Consider the following 10,342-nt stretch of genomic DNA (forward strand, 5'->3'; position numbering starts at 1 on the left):
TGTCTCAGAAGGACAAGGGTAAACAGAGTAATAATATCCACAGACAAAAATGTTCTAAAATCCAAAACCATAGGAAAATAGAGAAGAATCTGCAAGTGGCTCAAAAAAGAGGAACAAAAATCTTCCAAGTATCAAATCCTACTGATCCACTGAAATCAAGTAACGGAGAAAAATCCGTATAAAAAGCTGGATTTGTACTACTTCGGCTTCTAGCTCAGGAAGCCGGGAACCATGGACTGAAAAATCTTCAATCTCTTGATTTTGCAAAGCTTGAAACTGGTTATCCGCAGATTGACATCTTCTAAGTAACTGGTCTGCTAGATAAATGAGGAGATTCACCACTGAACCTCTAACTGAAACAGATCTGAGGGAATGTTACGGAAGGCTCTGCATGAGCTAGGGGAAAAAGCTCATCTTAATCCTGAGACCTTTGGAATTTGAACATCCGACTTCAACAACGGTCAGTTTTCCAAAGGATCCATCTGCCAAATATTGTTTTGGGAACTGCTGGATGACATATTCCTGAAAAGATTTAAACAGAAATATTTTCAAAAAATAACACCACAAAGAAATATTAGATCCTGTTAGTCCTAAAAAGAAGGTGGTATTATGACAGCTGTCAATTGAATGCCCAAGTATTACAAAAATAAAGATCGCAATCCAACTGATCAATATCAACCCAACATACAAACATAATAGGATTTTCATGCACACTATCTCAAGAAAATATCCTTATCAACAAATATTCCAATATTCTAAATGCACAAAAACTTAAAAGAATAATGGAAGACACAATGAAGATCATGGGATGAGAAGAGATGTGCAAAGAATGCCAAAATCTTGGGAGAAATCTACGAGAAAAGCACACAACATGCCATGATAAATCAATAAGAATGCAAATATGTGTGTATGGAAAAGAAAGAGACGCAAGTCTTAAACTTGTAGAGATCCCATCCAGACGTGTCACTTAACCGTTCGGATGGCAACTGCTAGGTCAGGTAAGACTGCTCTCATCTGGACGTAAGAATAGGTCCACCCGGACGCTTCACACTGAAAATCTGAAACTGGAGAAAAATTTGCAGAAAAATATTTTTCCCTAAAGTTAGCTTCAGAACACGCATGTATAATCAACTGATAAAGCAGTCAAATAGCCTTGCAAAAATATGCAAAGATATAAATAAGAGTTAAGTATTCAATAAGCACAAATTTCCCTACAGATAGAAATTTTAAATAGATTACTGAACTCATGCAATTCGTGTGTGTGTGAAGACTTTCTCAATAAGGTATGAAATCACTGATATGACAAAAAGCAAACAAGAGAGAAAATCAATAAAAGATCAGCCAAAAGTCAAACCTTATCTTACTAGGGCCTAGCCAACCTCATCTGATACACTCCACCAAAGATGCAGCACCTAATTGTTTTGCTTGTACCATGAAGGACAAGGTAAAATTTTACTTGCACCATGAAGGACAAGGCTTATTTCAGCACAGAAGCAGTGAATGTAAGCATATAGCACAGAAAACTAAAGAGTTACTGCTTGATTCTAATGATGCTGCAACCTAGAGAGTGCTAGAATTTTTAGGCTCTAGGTTCAACTAGCATGTGGTCAATTTAACCATCTTAATCAAAGACATCTCTCTCATTAGAATTTCTAGAAGCAAGAAGTCAGAGAGGAAAATTATGTACCTTTGGGGAGCCTTGGATAGTGCATAGTTTCATCACATGAGGAAAGTAACTATCTATCATTAAGATGCAACTGGAAAACTTAGCAGATATCATGCATAAACTCTCAATCATATATAAGCATATTTAATCAATGCACTATGAACTGAGATATCAGGCAAAAACAGATGCAGTATCTGAAAAGCTATCAAGAGGAAAAAATAAAATTCCGCATCTCCCCCAATTTTTTTTTTTTTTTTTTGAAAAAAAAAAATGAGACAGAAACACAACAAGAACATGCTTTTGGAAAAGGAAATAACATCTAGTCCCATCATGTAAGGTGAAACCAAACATGTCCTCATGGAGAGAGGTTTAGAAATACTAAAACAGAAAAGCAGCCGCCCGACGTGCTTTTAACTGTCATCTCCAAAAAAAAATATTTGCAGATGTTTCTCAAGACAGCAAGAGAAAATATGGGGATAGAATAAATGGTTCCTTAAATAGAATGCAAGGCATGAATAAGATAAGATAAACAATGCAATGCACACATACCTGACATGAACTAGGATTTAGGAACCAAATTCCTAGGCATGGTGAGACTTCACCTTTACTAGCTGAGTCCACTCCCCCTCAAGGGGTGAATGGTCTCATCATTCTTAACCCATACCTGCTTGACCGGTGGAGATGGTTTGCGGGTCATGTCCATGTTGGCCATACTCTTTAGCATACCTTGTATTAGACTCATCAATCCTTCATAGCCATGGCTGCTATTGGGCTTTTACGGCTTTCTCTTGTAGCGCCTTGATTTGTTCTTCTTTGGTTTGCCACTCTGATTGGTAGGAACAAAATTCTACTGATGCCGTGAAGCCTGAAGAGTCATAGGAGGTAGAGTGCCTAATGTAGCTCTTGTTGGCAGCATCTTCTGAACCTTCAACTTCTGAGCCTGGAGCTGTGGACATTTGGGTCGGATGTGACCGGTGATGCCGCAGTGATGACAGGTGGGCAAGCTTCTTTTGTTTGAATGCTTCTTGACATTCTCTGCAGAATTATGATTAGCATTCTTACAAATAACATTGCCCTTACCTTTTATATGTCTCCTATGAGGAGGGACACATTTAGATGAGGAAGAATCTTCAATTTCACTTTTCCTCAGAGCATCTTGCTTAATCCAAGGCCTGTGGGATTTCAACAAATAACAATTTGGCCTAATATGACTAGTTTTCCCACAATTATGACAAGTAGGAACAAACTTACCTCGTGTTCTTGATTCCTTGGACTTTGGCATCACATGTGTTAGTTTTTGTGTTGGCTGCATTCTGTTGGACAAAATCACTTCTATGTAATGTTGCTGCTTTCACAGGGATGCTGCTTTATCCAGAGTCTACTCTTCAGTTATGTTCTTCGAGAAGATTCTGTAAGGTTTTCAAGGATTTATTTCAGTTCCCTGTCAGCCATCCGGACGACGTGGTATTCCGTCCGGACGCTCATCAGTCAGCAACATCCGTTTTGACGACGAGATCTTTCCGTCCGGACGCCCATCAGTGTCTAGATGCTTCGAACAGTTCAAGGTTTCATCTGTCTGGACGTAATGGCAAATCGTCCGAATGCTCTTCAGAGTTTGAGAAGACCCCAGTGTTCCAGCGTATCTGTCCGGACGACGTGGCTATACCGTCCGGACGCCATTCAGTGTTTGACAAGCATTAGGGTTTCTGACTCAAGACACAGTTATGGGAATACAGCTGCTACCGACGGACGATGTGTGATCCCGTCCGGACGAAGTTCTCTATAAGGCAAGACGTGCATACAAAGTTCAACCGTCCGGACGTCAGCCTTCATGGTCTAGATGATCAAGCTTCATATATGGAAATTGCGTACACCAGTTCAACCGTCCGGACGACCATCCTCCTGGTCCGGACGCTCTAATCCTTATTATGGTAATTACGTTTAGCCGAAGTGCAACCGTCCGGACGCTAGGGCAACACCGTCCGGACACGGCCTTGTTATGGAAGCTTTCAGCGCTATCTTGGAGAGGCGATTGCAGGTGACCATCCGGACGCTCGGTCAAGCCGTCCAAACACCCTCGGGTATTTTGGTCATAATGCTTTACTCAAATATCGAATTGGTACGAAATCGGCGTCGTTGGAAAGATGACAAAAAATACTGTCAAATGACCATCTGGACGGATACTAGAAGCGTCAGAACGGACTCCGTCCGGACAGCCCTGCAGAAAATTCCAGAATACTTTTCGGACAAGTAAAACTTGGCCCGTCCGGATGGCCTAAGGCTCCCGTCCTGACGCGCATGCCTCAGACTCCATTTTTGACTCAAAATAGGGTTTCCTAAGCCTATAAATAAGAGGCTCTAGGCATGCTTTCAACATAGAATTCGGTGGTGAATTCTCTACAACTTAGAGAGGGTGTTTAGGGAGATATTGAAGATCTGCTAGCTCTCTAGCTTTGCCAAGTGTGTGATTTGATCAGCTGTGAAGTCTATCTTAGGGGTTGGCCCTAAGGTAAAGGATTCCATTGAAGACCCCTTCAGGTAGGAGACCTGGTTGGGAAGCGTTCGTGTTGGGTTACATGTTAGAGATCAAGGTACGACCACTGCATCGGGTGTATGTGAGTGTTACTATCTTGTATCTAGCTTTGTCTTCTGAATAGTGGATATCCTGGGGAACAAGCTGCATCTACTATTACAGGCTTAATATCAACAGAATCTAATTCAGAATCAAAAACATGTGAAGTAGAAGTACTTAACTCAGCAGTCAAACCAAGCTTGTTTGAAATATCTGAATGAATACAAACCATGCTTTTCAAATTATCACTTGAGAATTTTTTTCAAGAGATATTCATATTCTTTTAATTTATTCTCAAGTGTATCAATAACGTTAAATAGCATAGTATTCTCTGATTTCAAAGAGTCAATCAAAGCATGTGATTCAGATAATTGAATAATCAAAGACTTTTTTTCTTGCTTCACCTTTTTAAGCTCTTTATGAGAAACTTTAAAATGTTAAGCATTCTTCAATTTATTAAAAACCTTAAAGAGCTTAATATCAGGATCCTCATTAGATAACTGAGGAGAATTCATGATAAAAGGTGTAATAAAAAAAATAGATGTCACAAAAAGATGAGGATTACACTCAGGAAATAAATCTTTAATAGAGTGTACCCACTCTGATACCAATTGAAAAAGAAAGAGACTTCTAATTTATACAAGTGTGTGTGAACAGTGTACAACAAAATATTAAATGCGAAAATTAAAGGAGACAAATATTTTGTTGACGAAGTGGAAACTCAATTAAGAGAAAAACCACTCCGGGGCAGCCAAACCCAGGATATCTACTATTCAAAAGACAAAGCTAGTTACAAAGTAGTAGCACTCACATACCCCTGATCCAGTGGTTGTATCATGAACTCTAACGTATAACCCAACACGAACGCCTCCCAACCAAGTCTCCTACCTGAAGGGGTCTTCAATGGAATCCTTTACCTTAGGGCCAACCCTTAAGATAGACTTCACAGCTGATCAAATCACACACTAGCAGAAGCTAGAGAGCTAGCAGATCTTTAATATCTCCATAAACACCCTATCTAAGCTATAAGGAATTCACCACCGAATTCTTTTTCGAATGCATGCCTCGACCTCTTATTTATAGGCTTTAGAATACCTAAAACAGGTTAGAATCGGAGTCTCTAGCACGCGTGTCTGGACGGTAGCCTTGGCCGTCCGAACGGGCTATTGTTTCCGTGTCCAAAAAGCAATTCTGGAAAATTCTGCAGGGCTGTCCGGATGATTGATGTTTCCGTCCTGACGGGGACCGTCCAGAAGATTCTAATGGCTGTCTGTACCATCAATTTATAGTATTTTTCGTTAGCTTTCTAACGACGCTGATTTCGTCCCAATCCGATATTTTAGTAAAAGTTATGACCAAAATACTGGAGGGTGTCTGGACGGCTTGACAGAGCGTCCAGACGGTCAACTGCAACCGCCTTTCCAAAATAGCACTAAAAGCTTCCATAACAAGGCTGCGTCCGGATGGTGTTGCCCTAGTGTCCAGACGGTTGCACTTTGGCTGCATGTAATTACCTTAATAAGGCTTTGAGCATCCGGACCCTGAAGGCTGATGTCCAGACGGTCGAACTGGTGCACACAATTTCCATATATGATGCTTGATCGTCCAGACCATGAAGACTGACGTCCGAGCGGTTGAACTTTGTATGCATGACTTGCCTTATGGAGGACATCGTCCGGACGGGATCACACATTGTCCTGATGATTTCAGTCATCTTCCCATAACTGTGTCTTGAGGCAAAAACCCTAATCCTTGTAAAACACTGAATGGCGTCCAGACGGTATAGCCACGTCGTCCGGACGGTTTCATTGAACACTGGAATCTTCTCAAGCTCAGAAGAGCGTCCGGACGGAATACCACATCATCTGGACAAATGCAAGGGAACTGAACTGACTGATTTGAATTCTGCACAGAGTCTTCTTGAAGCTCATAACTGAAGTGTAGATTCTGAATAAAATAGCGTCCCTGTGAAAGCAGCAACATTACAGAGAAGTGATTTTGTCCAACAGAATGTAGCCAACACAAAAACTAACTATATGCAATGTTCAGGATGTTAACCAAACCAATGATATGCAAACCATAGTAAGATGTAATCACGCTCAATTCAACATAACAATTTTTTTTTTGAATAAGGTAAACAGAATTCTTCAAAGATCCGGTTTGTTCCCAAGAAAGTGAGGGGGGTCACAAGGACTACTTAAGTCCCCAGAACTTGCCTAGACACTTGGATAGCGCCGTAAGACCACTCTATCAAATATATATTAAATTTACACAAAAGCAACAAAACAACAAAATAACAGACAGAAACATAAATGTCTACCCCACCCCCAAACTAAATTGACACATTGTTCCCAATGTGACCCGAAAAACAATACCAATTGGGTGACGCAAGTAGAGTGTAACGTAGCAGAATGCTCCCCCAACCTTGAATGGCAAATACTTATCCTAAAAAACACAACAAAAACAAAACCAACAATCAAGTGACAAGGAAAATAATGAGGGTTGCCTCCCACAAGCGCTAAGTTTTAAGTCTTCAGCCACACTTTCCTCTGGAGACAACAATTACTCTAAATAGCTCGGGTCCTCGAAAGGAGTCGTCTCAATCTCCAAAATCTTCAACTCCAGGAATGGTTTCAGCCTTTGTCCATTGACCTTGAAAGTCGTACCATTCTTAGTGTCCTCGATCTCAATGGCCCCATAAGGAAAAACAGAGCGAAAAATAAATGGACCCGTCCATCGAGATCTGAGTTTACCTGGGAAGAGATGCAACCGTGAATTGTAGAGAAGGACTTTCTGACGAGGCTCAAAAGATCGTCTTAGAATATTTGGTCATGGGCCCTCTTCATTCGTTCCTTGTATGACCTCGCACAATCATAAGCATCATTCATCAATTCCCTCAATTCATTAAGTTGGAGCTTCCTCTATGAGTCAGCCTTCGTGAGATCGAAGTTCAGCTGCTTGATGGCCCAATAAGCTTGATGCTCCAGCTCCACCAGAAGATGACAAGCCTTACAATAGATAAGCTGATATGGGGACATGCCAATCAGGGTTTTGAAGGTTGTGCGGTATGCCCATAGTGCATCATTCAAGCACAGAGACCAATCTTTATGTGAAGGATTTACTTTCTTTTCCAAAATTATTTTGCTCTCCAGGTTACATACCTCCACTTGTCCACTAGTCTGAGGGTGATATGGGGTTGTAACCTTGTGTGTGATGAAATATTTCTTCATCAACTGCTCAAAGATCCTGTTGCAGAATGCTTACCTCCATCACGTATGATTGCTTGGGGAGTACCAAAACGAACAAAGATATTGTCCTTCAGAAACTGCTCTATGGTCGTTGGTCTTGCATGCAATAGCTTCCACCCATTTGGACACATAGTCCACAGCAACAAGGATATAAAGATAGCCAAAGGAGTTTGGGAATGGTCCCATAAAATCAATGCCCCACACATAAAAAATCTCAACAATCAGAATGGGGTTGAGAGGCATTATATTCCTTCTAGAAATACTCCCTAGCTTCTAGCAGTGCTCACAAGAGGTACAGCAAGTGTGAGAGTCACGGAACAAGGTAGGCCAATAAAATTCACACTACAAAATCTTTGCAGCGGTCTTCTTTGCACTAAAGTGGCCTCCACAAACATGATCATGACAAAAGGAGATGGCATTAGATTGGTCAATCTGAGGGATACATCTCCTACTGATCTGATCAGGACAATACTTAAAAAGGTAAGGATCGTCCCAGAAAAAATATTTCACAATGGCCATAAACTTGGACTTATCTTGTCGTCCCCAATGTAAAGGCATGTGGCTAGTGACAAGATAGTTTACTATATCGGCAAACCATGGTGAAGAGGTATGAACAATGTGCATCAATTGCTCATCAGGGAAGGTTTCTGAAATGGGGGTGGCCTCCTCAGTAAAATCCATAGTCAATCTTGACAAATGATTGGCTACCACATTTTCAAAACCCTTCTTATCCTGAATCTCGATGTCAAACTCTTGCAGTAGTAATATCCACCGGATGAGACGAGATTTCGCATCTTTTTGGGAGAAAAGATACCTCAAGGCTGCATGATCCGAGTAGACAATGACTTTAGAACCCAACAGGTAAGATTGAAACTTATCCAAAGCAAACACGACTGCCAGCAACTCCTTCTCAGTGGTAGAATAGTTGAGTTGTGTGTCGTTAAGAGTCCGGCTTGCATAATAGATGATATGGGGTAGTTTGTCTATACGCTGCCCCAAAACAGCTCCCACTGCATAGTCTGAAGTGTCGCACATGATCTCAAATGGTGCACCCCATCTGGGTGGCTTGATGATGGGTGTGGACGTCAAAATCTTTTTGAGAGCCCCAAATGGCTTCTTACAATCCTCATCAAATAGAAACAGGGTCTCCTTTACCAACAATTTGCATAGAGGCCTGGCGTTTTTGCCGAAATCCTAGATAAATCGCCTATAGTATCTTGCATGGCCCAAGAAAGAACGAACATCTTTGACCGTACATGGAGGTGGAAGGTTGGAGATCAGATCTATCTTTTCTTTGTCAACCTCGATCCCATGATGAGAAATGACGTGGCCAAGCACAATCCCTTGCTTTACCATAAAATGGCATTTCTCCCAATTCAACACTAGGTTCTTCTCTTTGCATCGTACTAAGACCAACGTGAGGCAGTGCAGACATTCCTCAAAAGATGAACTATAGACGGAGAAGTTGTCCACGAAGATCTCTAGAAAATGTTCAACCATATCGGAAAACATGTTGACCATGCATCGCTGAAAAGTAGCGGGTGCATTGCATAACCCAAAGGGCATGCGACGATAGGTGAACGTGCCAAAAGGGCAGGTGAAAGTCATCTTCTCCTGATCTTCGGGGTCCACAGGGACAGGGTTGTATCCAGAATATCCGTCCAAGAAACAATAATAATCATGCCCAGCCAAGCGTTCCACCATTTGATCAATAAAAGGAAGGGGGAAATGATCCTTCATGGTGGCGACATTTAACTTGCGTCCTGATTGAATACGGGTTGGCACCAACTCGCTGTCCTTGTTCTCCACTACCGTCAATCCAGCCCACTTTGGCACATCATGAATTGGGCTCACCCAATTGCTATTAGAAATTGGATATATGATGCCTGCATCCAATAACTTGATCACTTCAGCCCTTACAACTTCTTGCATAGCTGGGTTGAGCCTTTTTTGTGGCTCCCTCGATGGTTTGGCATCTCCTCCAAGTGTATCTTATGCATAACCACCGAAGGGCTGATTCCTTGGATATCTTCAATGGTCCAGCCAATAGCCTCCTTCTGCTCTCTTAAAACATCCAGTAATTTCTCTTATTGAGTATCAACTAAGTTTGAGGCTATAATCACTGGCAAAGATTCAGCTGGGCTTAGGATCTTATACTTAAGATTGTCAGGCAAGGGCTTAAGTTCCTTCTTAGGGGGCTCGGAAACTTCTACCTCCTCTTCCTTGCTGTTCTCTAAAGGAGCAATTTCTAACATAGCATCTGCTCGCTCAAGTAGCTTGTCCAAGTCCAGATCTTCTCCAAATTGAGCAAAGCATGCCTCCAATGGGTCCTCAATGCTTGTTCCATCAATAGTATCTTTAATGATCTCCTCAATCAAGCATGAACTTCCAATCTCAGTAGTCTCTAATGGATGTTTGATGATATCGAAGATGTTCAGCTCCATTGTCATGTTGCCAAAAGAGATCTTCATGGCCCCTGTTCTACAATTGATGATGGCGTTAGCCGTAGCCAAGAAGGGTCGCCCTACAATTACCGATATTTGAATCCCTACATTCTAGACCTGCTCAGTGTCTAGCATTATAAAATCTATGGGGAAATAGAATTTATCAACCTAAACCAAGACGTCCTCAATGATTCCCTGTGGTACCTTCACTGACCTATTAGCCAATTGAAGAGTCATAGAGGTAGGCTTCAATTCTCCCAACCCCAATTACAGGTAAACTGAATAAGGTAGAAGATTGACACTTGCTCCAAGATCTAGAAGAGCCTTCTCTATTTGGCTAACTCCTATCATGCAAGAGATGGTCGGACATCCAAGGTCCTTGTGCTTGATGGCCATTTTGCATTAAAGGATC

General features: G+C 41.5%; 1 protein-coding gene across 1 annotated transcript in view; it reads right to left on the minus strand.

Moving 5' to 3' along the window:
* Positions 1-7,617, minus strand: part of LOC133866205 (uncharacterized) — a 37,638-nt gene extending 30,021 nt beyond the window's left edge. Inside the window, exon 1 of the mRNA XM_062302744.1 lies at positions 7,503-7,617. Coding sequence (XP_062158728.1) covers positions 7,503-7,617 — 115 coding nt within the window. The remainder of the gene's footprint in view (positions 1-7,502) is intronic.
* Between the last annotated feature and the right edge of the window lie 2,725 nt (positions 7,618-10,342).

The sequence above is a fragment of the Alnus glutinosa genome, chromosome 4, assembly GCF_958979055.1.
Source record: "Alnus glutinosa chromosome 4, dhAlnGlut1.1, whole genome shotgun sequence".
Lineage (NCBI taxonomy): Eukaryota > Viridiplantae > Streptophyta > Magnoliopsida > Fagales > Betulaceae > Alnus > Alnus glutinosa.